General features: G+C 49.3%; 1 protein-coding gene across 1 annotated transcript; it reads right to left on the reverse strand.

The window, feature by feature from the left end:
* Positions 1–7,051: 7,051 nt before the first annotated feature.
* Positions 7,052–15,437, reverse strand: PRKRIP1 (PRKR interacting protein 1). Its single transcript, XM_062506908.1, has 6 exons — positions 15,307–15,437; positions 14,136–14,214; positions 12,633–12,733; positions 11,796–11,881; positions 10,064–10,131; positions 7,052–7,790 (listed from the first exon to the last, which is right to left on the reverse strand). Exons 1-6 carry the CDS (start codon positions 15,424–15,426, stop codon positions 7,675–7,677), a joined length of 570 nt encoding a protein of 189 aa, XP_062362892.1. The 5' UTR covers positions 15,427–15,437; the 3' UTR covers positions 7,052–7,674.
* Between the last annotated feature and the right edge of the window lie 5,510 nt (positions 15,438–20,947).

A 20,947-nucleotide genomic window follows, 5' to 3' on the forward strand; every position in this document is an offset into this window, starting at 1 on the left:
GTTCATTTCCCAGTGCATCATGGGCTGGCTCCAAATGCATCTCTTTAGAGTACCAAACACCAGCTGAGGGAGTCACTTTTTGCTCCTTCTTTGGAAACCTTTCCTCCTGGGTTACAAGGTGGGCTGTAACCACACTGTGGATTCTACTCCCATCCATATTATTCCCGATGAACTGTTAATGGCCGCTTGCAGGAGCTGCACAGTTCACACCCGACCCCCAAGGCTGCAAGCTGGGTGTTAGATAAGAGAAGGAGACAAACCCTGCACGGCAGGGTGGTGTTTCTTTGTCTTCACAAATTGTGATAACTACACCCAACCCTCGGGGGTCATCCCTGCCAATGGGCAGCTGTAACGACCCGGGCCACAAAGGACTCCCCAGAATATCCTGTGACTCATAGGATCACACCATTCCATTGTGAAATTCCCCGCTCTGGGGGAGGTACTGAACCTTCCTGCCTGAATGTGACCGTGCGCAATCTGGGCAGTTTGGGGACATGAACACCACCACCACTGGACATCCGGGGGAGGAACTGAACTTCCACAGGAGGACCAGACCATCCACGGGACCACTGCTTTCGAGAGGACTGCAACCATCACCCTGACCAACACGGGACAGCCTGTACTCTGACTTTGTGGGTATAAACCAGTTTTTCTGTATCATTGCATCTACTGTAATCTTTCTATTAAATTGTTACTCCGACCTGAAGTCTGTCTCAAGGTATTTGTGTGGGGGTTAATCTCTCCCCCGGTTTACTTTCAAACCAGCATACCAGTTTTCCTCAATTAAACCACTGCTCATCAAAGCTCAGTTTAGATGGGAACAGTTCTCCCCCCATAATCACAGAGCTGAAAGCTGTGTAGAGCTAACAAATGAATTTCCCAAGCTTTTCCAGTGGGAAGTTCAATTTCCTGAGCTGCTCACAGTCCATTCATCAGCTGCATCTGACCATGAATCCTGTTCCCTTACTTCCACCGGTGGCTGTGAGCAGAGGGAAAGGAAAAGGAAATTCCAAGGGGGAAAGCAAGCTGCTTCCAGGAAATTCCATCATCTTCAGATTCAAGGGATTACACTGAGGGATGTATGAAAGCAGCAAGAGTATTTCAGGTGGTGGAAGTCTTACAGCATCATGTCCCCAGGTTGCTGCCAAATGGCTCTGGTGATTCCCAGACACAGAACAACATCCACGGAATGCTTTGAGCAAAAATTTCTCAGCTCTGACAGACATCTGAAATTAACCCAGCCTTCCAAAGCATGGAAACCACAATTCCATGTTTAATCTCCTCACTCACAGCTCTGCCACTGAGCGCGGTGGTGGTGGCAGACAGAGACACCAGAGCTGCACCTTCTGGCTACTATAAAACACTCACCAGCTCCCAGGAGGAGATGCTACCCAGAATCACACCTGGTGTGGCACTAATTAGTCCTATCATCACCACTCAAGGTCACAAGGCACCTTTTAGCCCTGCCAGCATCCCCCCAGCTCTCCACGTACAGGGACCACATGGGGATAGCTAATAAAGCCATGACTGCTGGGAGACTTGGAGAAATGGTAAAGATCAAAAGAACATCAACTGCCCACAACACTGAATGCTGTTACTAAAAGGGAAGGAAGCTGTTTCAGGCACGATAACAAAGAATAGCAAATAAAGCACTGCAGGTCCAAGATTGTCCCTCCTGAACATGGGGGGCTTTCAGGTTCCAGTCCCCTTAGACATAACAAGGATGGCAGCACAGGATGATTCCTGGGCAGGTTTTGACAAGGCCATTATTACAGCCCCTGGAACACTCCAGGAAGGCTCCTGAACATGCTCAGGAATTTTCAAAACATTTAAAAGTAACAAAATAATCGCCCAAACAAACAGAAAAAGCATACGAGAAAATTCATGCCGTAATAAAAACAATAAGAGAAACGGTAACAGGGACAAACCTTCCTGCTTGATCCATGTTTCCAGAAAAGGCAAGAATCACCTATTTTACAGAATAAGAAAGCCTCCCGGGAGGATTGGAGGAAGAAACAGTCTGAGAGCAGCAAAATTATGAAGCTGTTTCCTGTGACAACATCCTGTGTGAATCCTGTAATATATAGTGTGGAATGAATTCACTCCCTTTGTCCCCAGCTGGGACAGTGATAGCCTCTACTCTGCCATTTATTTTCATAAAATACTTAGGATCTTTCTATGTAGGAAACTTTGACCCCTGGGATAAATTCCATTAAAAAGACAAATGAATTCAGAGGTTACAGAGAGAGGGCAAAAGAACCCAATCACATCTGCTTCTTCCCTTAGAAAAATAAGCTAAAAATACCACAAGGCTGAATTTTCACTCTGGAGCAGCTCAAGAGATGTTCTCCAATAAGTAAACAGCTTCAGAATGAAATCCACAAACACAAATGTAACCCAAACGAGCAGTGCCAGGAAGTCAAACTCACCTTGCTGGCTATGGACATGGAGACACTGGGTGGAAGGCTCCAAGGGCTGAAACACAAGACCAAAGAAGCATTTTACATGTGCTGTAGTTGGAGCAGTTTCACTCTGGAAATACTTTTCAGCCTGTCGTCTGCATCAGGGGAGGCTTATTCTGGAGATTTCACCTTCCTGCCATGTGAAGTTAAAGGTTTAGGACACTTGCTCTTACAGAAATAGCTATCCAACAGGGTTTGACTGCACAGGGCTGTTGAGTTCTGGATGAGGAAGGAGGAATTCTCCAGGAGACCTTTTCCTCAGGCAGCCCTGGCAAAGTCCATCCCAGCTGTGTCTTCACTCACTTCCACTGCACCACCAACGCATCTGACCCCCCTTCATCCCGCACTGGGAGGACAGAAAGCTCTCTGTGATTGCTCCCTTATGTTGATTTTCTCAACCTGCCAAGTGCTGTCCTTTGGAAAAGGGAAAGCCTTTGCCTTCTCCCATCTCAGTTCATGTGTGGGGATTTCTCCACAGCTGGGAATGAAACCGACTCCACCAGGGCCGAGCTGAGCAGATCTCCCTCCCACCACTGCCGTGCTCAGTCGCCCACAGAGCACTGTCTCTGCAGCACTGGCAGCTCCTCTGCCTGGTTTCAGGATGCCAGTCCCCTCCTCAGTCCCAGGTTTCTGCCCCACACCCCTAAAGTGATCTGTGGGTTTGTGCCAGTCCCTTCCTTCCCCGGATAACGTTGTTCAAGGCCCTGCAGGCCACGGCTGAAACAAATCCCAGGTCCTGTTACTCCACCCCGATGAGCTGTCTTTGCCAAGGGAAACCCCTTCCCTATGTTCTCTTCTGGACTGGGACTCCTCCAACAGCACTGCTGGGGTGGCAGAGTACCCAGGCAGGGTGCGACCACCCTTGTGGAAGCAGGGGATCACCTCCCAGGCAGGATGTAGCCCCCTGGTCCCAGACCCACCACAGCTGGGATCCTCCTCACAGGGCACCTCCCTCCCAGCCACACTCAGCACACCCTGGCCAGGAGGCGATCCCACACAATGAGGATCTCCACTCTAACAGCAGCCTCATACAGGATCCCTAAACCCAGGATGAGACCCACTCCCAGCGAAGAGCTTTCCCTCCAAAGGCAACCTGGACAGAGGATCTTTCCTAGGCAGGACACAACCTCCTACCACTGCATCCTCATCCAGCACCCCAAGAATCCTCCACAACTCCTCAGGCAGAATGGGACCCAACCCCTCGACCCCGAGTTCCAAAAGCACCCTGGACCAGCGTCTTCCCTGCACCGTATGCTGGAGGTGTTTCCCTTACAGCACCCCAGTGAGAGCATCCCTGTCCGGAGACGTGCCAATGGACCCGCCCTGCTCTCTGCATCCCATGGCACCTCCAAAGCACCGCCGGACAGGACGGGACCCCCTTCTCTGCCCACAGCGCACCCTTCCCATTCACACCCCCCCTCCAGGTGCCCCTAGCGAGGCAGGATGAGGCGCGCATCCCACCACCACCATCCCGGCACGGGATTCACGCTGGTCGGGCAGGACGAGGCGCGTTCCCCCCACACCGCCCCGGGCAGGGGAATCCCTGTTCAGGCAGGATAAAACCAACTCCCCCCAACACCCCGGGCAGAACGAGACCCCCTCCCTCCCGAAGCCCCGCGGGCAGGAGATGCTACCACCGCTGCAGGACGAGCCGCCCCCCCACAACAAGCCTGAGGAGATGCCGCCCGCTGCCCCAGAGCGCGGGGCCCGCTGGGTATGAGTCCCCTGCGAACGGGATGCGGCCCCGGGGCCGGGCCGTGCCTCACCGCGCTGCTGTCCGGGGGCCGTGCCGGGAGCCCCGGGAGAGGGAGCGGAGCCGGAGCGGAGCCGGAACGGGAGCGGGAACGGGAGCCGGAGCCGCCTCCGCCGCTGCCACGGCAACGCCGGGCACCGGCCACGTGACCCGCAGGAAACGGGAGGGGCCGCGCGGCCACGCCCCCGCACGTGACCTCCCGCTCATTGGCCCGCGGCCCTACTGGCCACGCCCTCCACGCGGTGGGGGCGGGGTCTGGGGACGCGACCCCCACCCCGCGGGACCCGGCCCCCCCCGCCCCTCCCGGGGAACCGGGGCCACGCTCGCCCCCTGCCCCCACGGAAGAGCCCTTTGGGGGTCGCAGGAAACGGGGATGGACTCAGCGGTTACAGGGAAAGCGCATCCCCCCGGCACGGAGCCGTTCTCGCGGCGCTCGGGGGTCCCGCTGTAGGCATGCATCTGTAGCAGAAAAAAATGTCTGCGGATCCCTAAAGTCGCGGTCGGGCTGAAACCCACCCTCTGGTAAAGTTGTTAGTGGGTCTGGACCTTGCGTTATCTCTAAATCTTGCCACAGAGAAGGTATTTATGCAATGGGATGCAAATGTGCTTTTATTACAATTATTAATTATACAGCAAAAAGTCGCCACTTACATAAGTCAAAAGGCAGCGCTGCTCTGCCTCCGCCGGGCTGAACCTCCTCCGGCTGAGCACAGGCTCCCTGCGAATCGCGACTGCTATCTGCCTGCAATCCACCGCTATTGACTCAGCAGGAAATCCTGTATAAACCCATCAAAAGGATAGGGACAGCCTTATGGGAAAGAGAGGGAGTTCCTTCCCTGGAAAGGAGATAAAGAAAATGCTGAAAGGCAGCACAATGGGTCAGCTTTATCACAGGGTAATCCCATCTTCCTGAATTCCATTGTGCCTGGGGGAGGGAACAAAGGAAAACAATTCTCAAAAACCTAATAAAGAGACAGATACACGTTATCCTGAGTGTGCTTTTCAGCTCTGAGAGCAGGAATACCCGTGCTAGTTTTCAGCACAAGCACTGCTGTCTCTCAGGGTCCCACGTTTGCACAAACACATGTAGAAATGGAACAGAGCAACCTTTAGCCCTTGAGGGTTATTCTCCATCAGAGAAAGAAGAGGAACTCCCTTAGAAAAGAACCCAGAGCATGAATTTAGTGTAAGCAGGTCAAACTCCTCGGCAGTTTCAAGCCTGTAAGTTACTACTGCTTTGTTGGTGCCCGATTTGGAATAGAAAGCAGTTGTAGAGCTGCTCCTGATTTTACTATGCACGGGAGCACTTCCCCTTTTCTACTCCACGGATGAGGTTTACCCCGTTTTGAGGCCACACAGTATTTACATTTTATTCTAAACGAAGAAACATCCCTTGAAACCTCCCTTTGAAGTGCTTTGTATTCTCAACGAGCTCATACTGCCGCAAACAACCACAACACGGCACAGTGTTTATGGGAATTCACAGCTACACCTACCAAATGCAGCTCCTACTGCTACACTCAGCCACCCCGGCGAGACAGAGCGTCAGGCAGATGCCACCTTCACCAACATGCTCTCTTTGCTGTTTATGGATTTCACCTACAAACTCAGCATTCCCAGAAAACACAGCATGAATAATTCAGCGTGGGTGTCTTAAGGTGGCAGGATGAGGCCACATAACCTGAATTTCTTCAATCACCAAGAAAAACTGGCGTTCACCTTCCTCATGGCTGAAGGAAGCATGTCCTCACTCAGCAGCATCTGCTCTGCTTAATGCAGAACAGAACTTACTCAGCTCAAAGGCCTGACAAGCTCAGAGGCAGAACATATTTGTGAGACTCTCAGTCCTTCTCTGCCGATAAAAAACCCTCACGTTTTTGTGGCTCATCCTACAACACAGTATCCACGGGGTTTGCCTGCCCTAACGGGGATGCATGAGAAACAATGCTCATAACTAATCTCTCCACAGGAAAACTGGACCCTGCATCTGAATGAAACACTGCCACAACTTGCAGCACCTGCCCCAGTGGAGACTGAGCAGAAAACAGCTCCGTGCAGATCTCTAACCTGGGGGCAGTGGGGATATGGACCTGGCAGGTCAGAAGTTATTCAGCTTTGAAGCCCTTGAATATGTACAGGGGAACTAAACACAAGCATCACTTGCACTTAGTCACATCTGCTTCCCAGCCACCATGGTAATACCATGGAGAAGCCATTACATAAAGCCAGCTCAGACAAAATGCAGGATTTCTGACAGCACTATTCAATAAAGGTGAAACCTAAAAAGAGATTCTCCCTTTTTACTGTTTTTGCTTACAATAATTTGGCATTAACCAAGGCTTGAGAAGAATTAGCACCACATTCTGGATGCAAGGCTCTGGGATGAGCATGTCTGAAAGCCAGCAGGCACTTCTAATTAAAGATACACTAAGAGACAAAAAACAGAGCTACAGGTAAAACCACCACTGCATATGCTTTAAGCACCAATAAATAAATATATAGAGAGATGTTATGATTCCTGCTGGGGAATCCAAAGTGCAAAGCAGAGCGCTCAAGCAGAGAGGAAGGCAGATGTCATTACAGGAAGCTGAGCACAAGCAAAATGATTCCATTCCAAGCCCTTCTGCCACAGGATTTGGAGGCTTTACACACAGTCTTTGGGAAAAGGTATTGTTCCAATTCAAAAGCAAAAAGTAACTGACATGCAGCTAACACCTTCTTCCTTATTTTCATGTGTGCCACATCACTTGAACTCTTTGCCCCTTCCTGCAGCACTGCAGCATCTCTTTATTTCACTGAAATCCTCTTCCAAACAGAAAAATAGAAGACAGAACAATCCAACACATCCCTTTTATTAATTTAGAAAACATGGAAGAAAAGCAATAGGGAAAGTTTTAGCATTAAAAAAGGGATCCTGATTAAAAATCTATAGAACTTGTCTAGCAACATAAACTGATTTCTTTGGGTTAGAGATGACCCCATACAAAACCCCAAATGCAGAACACTCACAGTGCAGGAGAGTCTGGCTACAGACCACTTTTCTACTTCAGGTTAAACTCTTCCCCTAGATTCATGTATCCCACTGCTACCAGCTTCAAGATAAGTAGAATACGTAGCCTTCACAGTAATATTTCCCTTAAATGGTAATAGTTACGTTTTAGCTTTCAGACAGAAAAACACTCTGGGACATTTTAGAAAGAACTCTAGGGTCATAGAGACTTATGGCTGACTCTTTAGAGCAAACTTAGAGCAGACTGCACAGCAGTTATACAAGCAATTAAGAAAAAATCTCTTATTTGGCATTTCTCTATCATTTTCTCTCAGGCCTGTGACTTGAAGGCCATGCCCCGTTAAGCAGATGTAACGTACGCCAATGGGTTCTGCTTGGCTGAGATGAAAGACTTTCATGCTCCTGAATATAAAGCAATGAACAGCATTTCCAGCTGTGCCTGGAAGGCCTCATCCTCTTCCCATCACAAAACTTGGCTCTTCAGCATCATCTTCCTTCTCTTCCTCCTCCTTGCTATCCTCTTCATCATCCTCGCTGCTGCCTTGCTCTTGGGATTGCCCGGGTTCTACAAACACAAACAGGATGAATGGATGAGGTGTTCCCACCTGGCTCCTCCTCAAGCATTTCACAACAAAACACTCTTAGGTGCTCAGCAAATGTGGATTAGGTCAGACTAATTAGCATGGATGGGTAACATATTCCCCTGTGTCTTCCTTGTTAAGCATCTCACAACTAAGCAGTCCCAGATACTCAGGGAAAGAATCAGGTTCTATTAATTCTACCCAGTGATAAGGAGCTCAGAAAATCAAATTCTCCCTTGGGGAATTCCCTTATCTCCAATGTTACCAAGTCCATCATTAAACAACTCCACCTCCTCTGGAACAGTATTTCTTTCTAGCAGAGACAGTCAAACACTGTGGTGACAGATTATCTCATTTGCAATCTCACCTCTGCAGACTGGGATGAACTTTGAAGGATCACACAGAGCACTGGGAAGCCACAGGCAAGATTCAGTATGTTCCTACAACCTATCCAAATCCACAGAAACTCCATGGGGTGCCATAAACTTTTACAGACCGTTTGCTATACTGCCAGCACGGGATCTCATTAAGACATGCCCAAGGTTAACAAGGGTCACAGAAAACTTGTGAAGTCAGCTAAAAAAACAGGAAACATCAACTAGAAATTAAATAACCGATAATAAAAATGAGGTATAGCATAAAGTGGGAGCTGAATCTAAAAGCCAATTTTCTGCTCTCTCCGGTTCTTCAGGCCCAGTCACACTCTCAGTGTCCTGACCAGTTCATGCGGGATTTAGGCTCAGTGGTCTGATGCCACCGCGTGGTGAAGTGCTGAACTTTGAGCGTTTATTGGGAGTTTTTCATTAACGCAACCTTAACAGCTGACCTCATTCAGTGCCAACCCTCATTCTTAATGTTTTTACTACAACAAAGATGAAACATGGAAATTCAGAGGTTTAATTAACTCATTCTAAAAGACAAATGTTTGCCCGCTACATCCAACAAACACACTTTAATTAATTTGAAAAAACTCATCAGATCACAACCCAGGGCACACTAAACTAAAAAAAGGAAAGGCTGTTCTCAATCGACTAAAAATGGTTGAGGGGCTTCTCTCTCTCCTGATATTATTATTTTACACAGAGGAACACAGACTGTAAAGAGTTAAGAACTTTTACAAAGACATGGGAGTTTGGATTCTGTCTTTCATGAACTTGTGCCAAACAAAACCACTCCAGCCTCACAACTGGTACAGGGTAATCCCATACCACAGTGCCAGTCCCTGATCCAGCTCTCCTCTCTCCCAGCCACTCCCTAAGGGATGGGTTTTCTGTTTGCTCACTCAAAATGAACAAAAGTATGTTGACTCATACTTAAATTCTCCTCACAGTTACAATTCATAAATGAGTAGCTTTTTAAAAAAAAACATAAGATGAAAACAAAACACCCAAAAAATTCACTCTGCTACATTCACTTGCTGTCACAAGTAAAATTAACCTAACAATTTGTCCTCCCCTGTTTACATGGGAGGCTGGCAGTGGTTCAGCTGAAACAGATCCAATTCTGAAAAGCAAAGCACAAATAAGGTAGAACTGTCAGGCAAGTCACTGTTCCAGCAGAATTACCAGAACCTGCTGTAACTTTAAGATTAACCATTTGTGTGCTATTTCACAAGGGACAAGTATTTGAAAGAATAAGCTAAAATATTCTCCCTGAAAAGAAGAAATGAGAATGCAAAAGTTTGAGCAAACAGTTACACTGATGTTGCTGAACATTAATTTTCAAGACTGCAGGAGAACAGAGGCAGTCAGGTTTTTCACCTTTGTTTCTATGAAATAAAATAGTCCTCTGGAACATATGGTACCAAGGTGGCTCAATTTCTTACATAATTATAATTTGGTTTCTTGCTGCCCAAGCTGTGCATTTTTTCCTGTTTTCCCATACACATTTAAAATACACTTTTAAAAAGCACAGCCTTGAACAATCCTGCCTTTCTGAGCAGCTGAGGTTCTGAATCTGCAGTTCAGAATAGCTGGGGGAAAATATCCACAAACTCAGATTCCAGAGTTTGCTGTCCAAAGTTTCCCCTAATAAATGGAAAGTATTTACAAATATCCAAGTTATTTGTAAGATTAAATCTCAACATAGATGGCTTTCAAAGAGGATTTTGAAACATTAGCTAAAATAACAAGCTTAAGGCTCAGGCTTTAATCCATGTATTGAGAATGCTTGGGATGGGGGGGTGGAACAAAACCTTCTAACCTTCAATGAGGGAACAGAACCAAGTCCCGAGCAAAGTAAACTAAATTTCACTGACCTTTTTCCTGCTTCTTTTGTTCAAGTTTATTTTTCTTAGCTTGCAGTTTCTTCTCTTTTAACTTCTGCCTATGGAGCACAGAAAAAAGACACTCTGTCAAATTTGATGTTGCAAAGCTTCAGCACATTCATACACTGATAAAGGACATATTACAGACAACCTGGAAAAGCTAATTTCAGAAAAGAAGTTCAATTTAAATTTGGCCTCAACTGAAAATTCAGCAAGAGCAAACTTAGCACATGATCAAGAGATACTTTTCTATGTTGTTTTTAGATAATTGATTTTTAAGTCTTTCATGACTCCACTGCAACCAGAACTATGATACACAAGAATCTCCAAGAACACAGATGGAACAAAAATGAAACTGCCCCCACATTTTAGCTACCTAGGCTAATAAACACAAAGAGAAAATGGTGTTAAAACCCAGACTGCAGAAACTGAACACTGGGGGGAAAAATCACCAGTAATAAATACTTCAATTGAAGAAAATAAAAACAGTGCAGTATGCTCTGACCTTCCTCTTTGGCTGTACTTTCTCATGATGTCAGGCCCTAGGAGTAGCACTGGGGGTGTGAGGGAATTTCATTTCATACAACCCAGCTCTCTTTGCCCAGCAAAAGCAACCTGGCAAGTTAATGGCAGATAGAGGCAGAGAAGCCTGGCATTCACATGCTCCTCTCTCAACAGCGTAAGTGAATTCTCTTGAAACAGAGAGCCAGGAACTGTACCTGTTGGGTCAGGACAGAGAAGGGTGGTGAGGGAAATTAGAGGGGCTCCAGTAGGGCAAACCCACAACGTTAGAGCATAGCAGGGGGACAAGGAGGTGTTAGTGTTTAGGCAGCATCTGCTGTTGGAACAGTTGTTCTCCATCTCAGCCAGAGAAGAGGCAGCAGGCCAGATCTGACTTGCTGGCCATCTGTTGGACCACATTAAATTAAACTAAGATGGCAACAGTGTTTGTGTTGTGCACTTTTGTGTTAACATGGCAGTAAGCCACTTTGCACAGGCCTTTCCACAGCAACTCTCAGCCACAGCATGCAAAGCAGCAAGGGAGAGGCTGCTCAGTGTCAGATCCTGGGAAAGAGCAGAGCCACGATTCCCTGCTGTTTCTGAAGCCTATCCTGGAAACAGAGAGTGGGATTTCAATTCCTGTGTCACTGCTCTACAGTGCTCAGGCTATTTCTCGAGAGCATCAATCTTGTAACTGTTTCATTTTGTCTAAAATTTAAGAGAAAGGTGGATTTAATATTTTCTTAGTATTTCCACCTAACTTATTAGACTTGGCCTGTCAGACATATCAATGGGGTAGGCAGAAACAGCCTACCCATGAAGCAGCACCCACTTTTGCACTGAAACTGCTTGGTATCAAATGATTCAGACACAAACTTAAGCCAGATGCAGACACAAACCTTTCCTGACACTGTTAAAACAAATATGCAGCAAGGCACGTTGCAGTCAAGACCATAGTGTCAGCAAAAGCAACTCAACCAGTCCAAAGTTATCCTGCAAGCAATGGCATGGAAAAGAAATCAACCCAGCAAAGCCCGTCAGGTTTACAGCTACCTTTGGAAACCAAACATTGACACTGACAAATTTAATTTCCACAGCTAGACTTCCCAGCTGACAGCTGCAGACACAGAATGACAGTGTTTATCCAGAGCATGCAGCTACAGATGAGGCACAGGGAGTGAGGGTTTCCATGTCAAGCCTCCTGGGAAAAATCTGCCCTTACCGCTTCCTTCTGCGTTTTGCTGTTTGCTCTTCTGCAATCATCTTATTCCTCTCCAGTTTCTTCTGGAATTCCTCATCTAGTCTTTGCTGTAATTGATCACATGTCATACTTTGGTCACAATCTAAATTAAAATACTTTTTTTAAAAGTCATGTCCTTTTAGGGAGAAGTCTTTTAGCAAAATACAGAAGGGAGCTCTGCCAGATTTTGTCTGGCTTCTTTATACAAAGCCATGTTCCTCGGGATGACTCCTGTACAGACAGCATTTTTAACCTGCAACCTGAGCCAAACATTGAAACCTTCTGAGGGAGGAATCCTCACCAGAGCAGATGAGGGAGGTTGGGCTTCTGCCCTAATGAACGTTTCAGTAAAAACAAATGAATAATTGGAGACACAAACATTAACATATGGACTCATCTCAGCCAAGAGAGAGTACATCAATACTGTTTTCTAAAAGAGGGGGCATGCTACTCGATCAAGACTTAAAAGAAACATCTGGACTCTGTGCACAGGCACTCACTTTGTTTGTGCAAGGCAGTGTTATCAGGGATTTCTAGCTTTTAAAGCACTTTCAAGTCAGCCTGAGAACAAACACATTCCCATGAGGCCTTACTGCGTGCTAGAACCCCAGGGAACACAGGAGATGGAGCATGTCTGACACAAAGCACCAAATGTTTCAGAACTGACACAGACACCATGGATCACACACTCCTACAGACTCTTCTGACAATGGGTGCCTCAGAACAGAATTATTTGAACGTGACTTTCAAAGAAAACACGGATTTGCAACGAGCAACAGACAGTTGGGGGTGGGGGGAATTGTAAAGAGTTGTGCTGACCTTCTCAGCCATGGCATCCATGAAATCTTGCCTCTGGTACTCTCGCCGACGGAGATGGCGGTACACGTGGAACTCCCCACTGCCAGCTCCAGCACTGGAACCTGCAACAAGGAAGAATTCAGTCTGCTAGGAAAGGAGGTAAATAGATGCTCACAAATCACTACGGCTAGATGCTGAGGGATGGGACACAGGAAAGGGTGCTGTCAGATGAAAATCTGCCAACAACACACAGGATACGTCACCATTTTAAACCCAGCTTACAACCAAAAGCCAGAGTGAGCTGCAAACCCACACACTTTTGGGTCACTGCAGGTCCTACAATTCCCCCCCTGGAGAGCCCACCCTTAGCTGCACATGGAGGCAGGCTAAGAACTGGAGATGAAATGCACATCTCAGTCTCTTACAGGCAGAGGTGAGCTACAACACCCTGCTGATGCTGCTTCCAATTAATTTTCAGCATTTCTCAAACACAAAGGTCAACAGAAAGGTGGTAAAGGGTGATGTTGTACTTTCCCATGCAAGACAGATCCACTGACAGTTTTTAACTGTTTCTTCATAAATTAAATCCCTACAGCTCTCTTTTCCTGGCATCAGCCTGCATGCTGAAGCCTTGCAGGAGCTTTAAGCACTGTGCTCTCTTCTTGAGAGCTTCCACTGTCTCCCAAGCCCTTCCTCAAGGGAAAACACAGAAATACGAGCCTCAAAGAAGACATCTAATTAAAACCCAGCAGCTGGGACTGCAACAGGGGTACTTCTGGTACCAACAGAGCCCTAGCATGTCAGATACTCCCAGAAAAACAAGACAATTCAACTCTAGCACACAGCAAAGCTATTTGAAAAAGGCATGGGAGAATTCCAATGAGCAGATTTTATTCAGGAGCATATAAAAACTTGAGTCCAAGATCAATTATTCTGAAATAAGAAAAAGTCAACCTCTAGAAAGGATGGAGGTCTCAAGGAAAGACAGAACTTCTACATGCAGCCAGTTTATACCACAGCTACTACATTTAATCCCTGCAGGTAGAGGTAAAGTGTACACAGAGTACTTGGGTCAGGGTCCTGACACAGCTGCCAGCTCCCTGCCTGAGCACACACAATCACACCTGCTGCACGTGCCTGCTTCTCACAGCCTGAGATTCAGACTGAAAGTAATCAAAAGGAAGACTTCATACTGCCAATCTTCCAGAGCACTCTCAGATCCATGGAGAGGACAGATTTACTCATCATCATTTACTTGTCATCACCAGAGCAGCAGCTTATTGCACTGCAGGCAGCCCACGTGCTGCAGTGCCACAGGCTTTGTTCTCTCTGCATTCTGATACTCAGCAGAAAAGCGGAACCAGAGAACCAAACAAAACTTGAAAAAACCAACTCTGAAAGCATATTTCACACCTCTTTTCTTCAGCAAATGAGCAGCAGAAAACCTCCTCTGTCCTTCCCTGCTAAACACTTTTCAAAGTTAACTGTGGCTGACCCCAGAGTTATCTGAAGAACAATCTTTACCCATGACATCTCTAACGAACTCCGGGGGAGGTCGTGGTGCCCATTCATTCAGTTTTTCAGGAATTGGAACAGTCTTTTCCTGCAAGAACAAACCAAGCAGCCATCAGTATCTTCCAGGAGCAAAGTCTGCAATTTTAATACACTGTTGAAAGGCGGGCTACGTCTGACAACAGCCTCTTCCACCAACTGACAGATCTCAGAAGGAGCACTGCTGCAGCAATTTCTTCATGCACAGCGGTCAGGAGCAGGGAGAAGAGGAGAATCAGAAGGGAGCCTCTTTGTCCCTCAAATTCAGGCCTGCAGGTCAACAAACCCCAGGAGGATTAGGAGTGCTGTGCCTCTTTTCAGCACAGGAACTAGCAGGAAGCACATCAGCACCTCCAAGCACTCACAGGAACTGAGGATAATTCCACTGCCAGTAGTCTGGGAAACGATGAAAGGTGTTTGTGCACCTTCCATGCCAGAGCTAGAGGACAGGGAAGAGCAGGGGAGGGAGAACACATGGTGCAAGGTCAGAGGAAGAACGTAGTGCAGGGAAGTCTCAGCCTGCTCCAGCACACACAGAGTAGGGGGTGAGAGTCCCCTGCTGGCAAAAACCTCCTCAGGAAAGGATCAAAACATCCATTTAGAGGACCAGGGTCATGCTCCCGCACATTAAAAGCTGTGGATAGAGGAAAGACCAGCGGGCAGAGCACTGAGGGGCCCCTGGGTTCCCGTCTCTCTCCTGACAGCATCCCAGAAAACACAGGTCCTTCTCCCCTCACAGCAATACAGTGTGTGGGGGTCGGTCCCTCTCCCCTTGAGGACCCGGCAAGGAAGAAGGGGGAGTGTGTCGATCCCGTCATGGAACCGGGAAGGAAGACGGGGGGGTTGGTCCCTCTCCCCTCACAGACCCCGGAGGAGAGGAAAGAGGGTGTTAATCCCGCTTCTCTCACAAAGAAAAAGGTGGAGGGCTCGGCGTCCTTCTCCCCTCACAAACACCGAGAGGGTCTCAGTGTCCCTCTCACCTCACAGACACCGAGGGTAGGGGGCTCGGTGTCCCTCTGCCCTCACAGACCCAGAGGGGTGGGTGGGGGTCTCGGTGTCCCTCTTCCCTCACGGACCCCGGGGGAGTCTCGGCGTCCCTCTCCTCTCCCGCCGCCCCGGGCCGTGCCCCGGCGGGTGCCCTCACCGGGTTCCTCATGAGGCGCTCGAGGCGGAGGCGCTGCTCCTCGGCCGCGCTCCGCGGGATGACGAGCGGCTGCGGCTCCTTGCGGGGCCGGGGCGGCCGCGGGGCCGAGGGCGCCGCCATGTTCCGGCCCTGGCCGCGCCCCGCCCCCGTGACGTCACGGCGCGCGACGCGGGCGGCCCCGTCATGGCGGGTGCGGGGAGGGCCGGGCGGAGCTGGGCTTTGTGAGGGAACGCCGTGCGGGGCCCTCAGCGCCAGCAGAGCCACGGAGTCGGGGCCGTGAGGGGAGAGGGACACCGGGGAGACACTTCTGGGATCATCGAACCCAGCTTCTGCCCTCACGGAACCAGAGCACTGAGTGCTACAAGTCGTTTGTTGAACACCTCCACAGCCTGTGCCGATATCTAATCACCTTCTCTGCGAAGAAATCCACCCTCCTAATGTCCGTAGCCTGCAGCCTGGACGGAGGCTGAAGGCAGAGTCACCACACTATGGTTGGAAGGGTCCTCTGTAGGTCACCCAGCCCCACGCAAGCAAGGCAGGGTCACCCAGAGCAGGTGATACAGGAATTTGTCCGGGTGGGTTTGGAAGTCTCCAGACCCCACGTTCTTTCTGGGCAGCTTGTCCCAGTGCTCTGCCACCCTCAATGGGATTCTTTGAAGGCACAGAATGATGCTTCAGGTTGGAAAGGAGCATTGTGGTCACCCAGTCCCCCCCCCCCCGCTCCAGCATGATGTGATCGTGGCACTCAGGGCTGTGTCCAGAGGACTTTTGGGGGACCCCACACCCTCTCTGTGCAGCCTGTGCCAGTGCTTGGTCACCCACACAGTGAAGAAGTCCTTCCTCATAGAATCACAGGATAGTTTAGGTTGGAAGGGACCTAAAGATCTTGCTGTTCCAACCCTCCCTGATGTGGGCAGGGATGCCACCCACTAGACCACGCTGCTCAGAGCTCTGTCTTACGTGGCCTTGAACATTTCCAGGGGTGCAGCAGTCAACGATTTTTCTGGGCTGTCTGTGCCGGAGCGACACCACCTTCACAGCAAAGAATTTAATCCTAGTATCTCATCTAAACCCACTGTTTCAGTTTGAAGCAGTCCCCCCATTTGTCACTACAATTTTGTATTCAAAGTCATTCTGCATCTTTCTGTCCATTTGGGTATTGGAAGGCCACAATTAGGTCACCCTGAAGCCTTCTCTTTTCCAGGCTGAACAATCCCCAATTCTCTCAGCCTTTCCTGGTAGGAGAGGTGCTCCACCCCTCCAATGATCTGGTTTGCCTTCTCTGGGCTCACTCCAACAGGCCCCTGTCTCATTTTTGGGTGGAACTGCCTCTCATCCCATGACCACTGAGGAGGGCCTGGCTCCAGCCTCTGACACCTCAAAAACTCAGATACAACTTGTTCCCTGCCTCACTCCTCCTATGTCCCAGCTGTAGTCCTGCATCCTGCTCGTGCCCAAGCTGTGTTTGCTGAGCTCTGGTGTCCCCTGTCCCCCCACGCATGTTCCCAGGGCTGCAGTCTGTCCCCAGCAGGCCGCGTTCACAAGGCAGCTCTGGCATCTGCCGTGCTCTGCCCGGGCTGAGCCTGAGCAGGATGAAAATTCAGTGTGTTTTTTACTGGCACCCTCAGCCCTGCCAAATCCCTTCCCGTGAGGGTGTAAGTGATACAGCACTTCCTGGTGCCCCCGTGGCAGGCTGCCTGCGCCATCTGTTCGTGTCACTTTGGTCATTAACCAGCGTGGCCTGCGAGCTTTGTCTGCTGACAGTGATGAACGGCAGCACCGTTCATCACATCCCTGCAGGTAGCAGTGGGGGGATGCTGTGCTGTCTGCATCCATATTCACACCTGGGATTTGCAGGAGCAGCGCTTGCAGGAGCTGAGGGCTGCTACACCCAAATCCACGCTTGCCTGACGGAGCTGGAGGAAGCCATGGTGGGGAAGAGGAGCCAGAGCTGGCTGCAGTACAGGCCTCCACTGCAAGCCAAATTTTGTTTCGAGTCGCTGTGGCCCCACAGAAATGGCATGGCATGTGCTGGGGCTGTGTGTGCGTCACAGAATTAGCCAGTAAAGGTCAGCTGCAATGGAAGAGGGGCATAAGCCTTTGTGCAGTTTATGGAGATAAGCCAGAGCTGGGAAGTTGGGCTCTGGGTTTCAGACAGCTTCGTGCTGTGCATGTGGAGAGAGTGACAGAAAAGGGAACAGAGATGTTGGAAATGGCTCCTTCTGAGATTTATAGTTCATTTGTATGGCCTGAATTTATTAAGCCTCCATTCTCTTCTCCTTTCTGTGGAGAAAATCGGAGCTGATCCTCAGCTTCAGCCCTATGTTTACAAAAGACTTTTCAACCTCCGCTGAGGTTGCTATGGAAATCACACTAGTTTGTGTCTCGTGTTTGTCTTACCAACCTGATTTGTAAAAGAATGGTGTGAATTTAGTGCTGGCTGAGTTCCCAGCTGGCCGCTGGTCCTGGAAGGCATCCTTGCAGTCTCAGCTCTGGCTGGAGCAATGCAAACAGCTTCCTCCACACTGTCTGCCAGCTCCCTGGCTCCTCTGTGCCTGTGGCTCTCTCAGCCTGGGGTTGTCTTCAGCCCACCAGAACAGAAACCATCCAGTGCCAGGCTGGACTCAGTCCTGCCAGGGAGACACCAGCTCTGTTGCAGAGGCCACAGCAGCTCCCCTGTCCCCTCTCTGTCCTTGCAGACTGTTTTACAATGCAGAATTGCTGCAAACAGATTGAGTTTCCTCTGCTGAGTCCTAAGCACAACTAATCCCTAACGTTTCACCCTGTTTCTTCCTCACAGCCACCTCTCCAAACACACAACTTCCCACAGCAGGGCTGTGAATGATGAGCTGCCAGGACTTGGCCTTCTGGTACCAGTCCCCATGGGAGGAAGGCAAATGGCAGCCTGAGGGCTGAAGGGAGCAGCTGGACTCACTTGCCCAAAACGTGGCTTGTTCCAGCCACAGCTCACAGCCCCAGGAAACAAACAGGCAGCTGCCTGTCATCCAGCAGAGCCCTCGAAAACAGTGGAGAAAGAGACTTGGGAACATCTCACTCTCAAACTATGCATTGAGTGAGTTGGTGCAGACTTTTGATGTATTCTGCATAATTTACTTTTAAAAATCTGGGAAGGGGGGCAAGACTGTTACTTAGGTCATACAAAAATAGAAAGTATTTCATCAGAACATAAACCCCACAGAATCAGAGTGCTGTGCTGGGATCTGGACAGCACTGGGCTTACTGGGGTCAGCAGATTTGCATTAGAACAGGGTAGTGTTTTCATAGGTCAGCCTGAACCAAACAACAAAACTCGGCTCCCTGATCTTCATCAAAGAAGCTCATTTGTGTTTCTGAGGAGTTCTCCTACCAAAGGGATCCTTCTGGAAGCACTGCAATCCTTTGCTGAGACAGACCCTGCACGTCAGGCAGGAGCAGCCATGGAGCTCCCAACACCCACGTTAAACGTGGGCAGCTGCACTGCTAAAATCCCTTTGCATTTCAGTCCTGTTCATGGTATGTGCCGGGGCACAGCTCAGCACCAACATCCCTGCAGCCCAGTCCAGCATTCCCACGGCCCAGTCCAGCATCCCTGCAGCCCAGCCCTTCTCTGGTCCCGGGCAGAAGGCACTGCTGGCACGGAATCCAGCCCTCACGCTAAGGCTGCTTTCCCCTTGTTTCACCATCAAATCTCTGCTAGATGCTGTTTTGTGCTGCCCCTGCCCTTCCAAACACCCTGTGAAAGGAAAGGGATGCTTTCCAGCAAGACTGATGCTGTAATTAGTCAATTTGCTAATAAGCTGAGGTGTGAACGGCTTTCTGTGAGGCAGGAGGAACAGCTGTCCCGAAGGCACAGCCCTCAGTGTCACCTCCCCAGCTGCCCAGCTCCTGATGGATGAGCTATCCAGGAGCGGTGAAAAGGCTCTGGTGACTTTTGGGGTGGGAATGTTTTTGTGAATGGATCATGACAGAACCATGGCCTGATTACCGAGCTGAGCAGCTCCCTCCACCCCCCCAAAAGCCATGTGTTAGCTGCGTCTGTCACTGCTTAGCTGTCACAGTACAGTCTGGGACAATGCTCCAGTTTTCCCAGGGGATTCTCAGCAGAAAAGAGCACACTAGAAAGACATACAACGTCAGAGCATGAGGCACAGTCTCCCAGGAGAGACGAAGGCAGAGGAGGGGGAATGACAGGCCATGGGGAGCTGCTGGGAGAGGCTAGCACAAGGCTTTAGCAAGAGAGGGGCATCTTCACAGCCCAGGGCTGCTCATTCCCGATTATCCTGCTGCTTGAGGGATGGACCATTCTGACTTGCACTACTGACTAACCAGACAAAGTAAATAACAGACTGGGAGGAGAGGAAACCCTGTCCTGTACAGCCTGGACCCACCCTCCTCCTCCCTCTGCTCATCAGGAAAGAACACTCTGCTCCCTTCCTCCTCTCTTCGCAGTGCACTCCAGCAGGCAGAGACAGACCCAGCCTGGCCCCAACTGCCCGGAGATAGCAACGAGGTTTGCACACAATGAGGCATGACAGCAGCCTCCCTCTCTCTCTCTTTTTTTTTTTTTTTTTTTTTTTCAATGCAGTCAATCCAGCAAAGCCCCAAGCTCTTGCTCACATGTTGTTTTTGCAAGTGATTTTATTTTAAAACTGGAACTCGAGTTCTCCATTTAACAAGCCCCCCCTTCCCCTTTCTTTTTTTTTTTTAAATAAAATTAATTTATTCTACACAACAGTAAACTCTTCCAGACTCTTCCCTATTTACAAATTAACATCTTTTGCTTGCAGATCATTACTTCCCCCTCCTTTTCCTATCCTGTGACACAGAAAGTAAGAAACAAAGCCAGTATCTGAAGGTCTGTAAGGCAGTGCTCCCATCCAGCCTTCTGGATCCCCCCCTTGGGGTCTCAGGGAAGAACTAGAGTCACAATGTCTGTGTTAGATCTGGAGATCTCCCCTCATCCACCATGTGTGTAAAACCCATCAACCAAGAGCATTCAGCCTCTCCCTGCTCCTCTGAGCTGTGTTTTAGCTGGGCTGAGAAAGGAGAGCAAAGTGCTCCTGCTGCCCTCTGAAGAGCCATGTGTTTGGGGAGAAGGTGGTATTTGCTGCAGGAATGGCATCCACCACCAGGCCTTGTCTCACACATCCATAGGCCAGAAAGGCAGCTCTTACACCACAGGAAGAGGTGAGGAGCCTTGGAGACACCTCCCCTGTCCTCTTGAAGTAGGAGGCACATGTGAGTCAAGTGCTGGGGACATGCTTTAGTTAGCTCAGAGAAGAAGGCACCTAATAAATAAAAATTTAGCCCAATCCCATCCCAGGCAAATTCAAGTGTTTTTTTTTGTTTGTTTGTTTGTTTTCCAGGTTGTGGCTTGGTTTGTACCTCTTTGAACTAAATGGTAACTTGTAGCTGGGTATGGTGGGGTCTGCTCTACTTGGAGACCTCTCCAGACACTCCAAAGCCACCTGGCTCAGGTCCAGTGAGCACTGTCACTCATGTCACTGCCACATGAGAAGCCAGGAGTCCTGGCCATGGGTAAGACAAACTGTGTCTGCCAAATCAAGGGAGATGTGCAAACACTTTGTCTGCAAGCAAAGCTGCCCTTCTGGAGGATCTCCCACCCTGCCATGAGGCACAA

The sequence above is a fragment of the Cinclus cinclus genome, chromosome 22 (genome assembly GCF_963662255.1).
Source record: "Cinclus cinclus chromosome 22, bCinCin1.1, whole genome shotgun sequence".
Taxonomy (NCBI): Eukaryota; Metazoa; Chordata; class Aves; order Passeriformes; family Cinclidae; genus Cinclus; species Cinclus cinclus.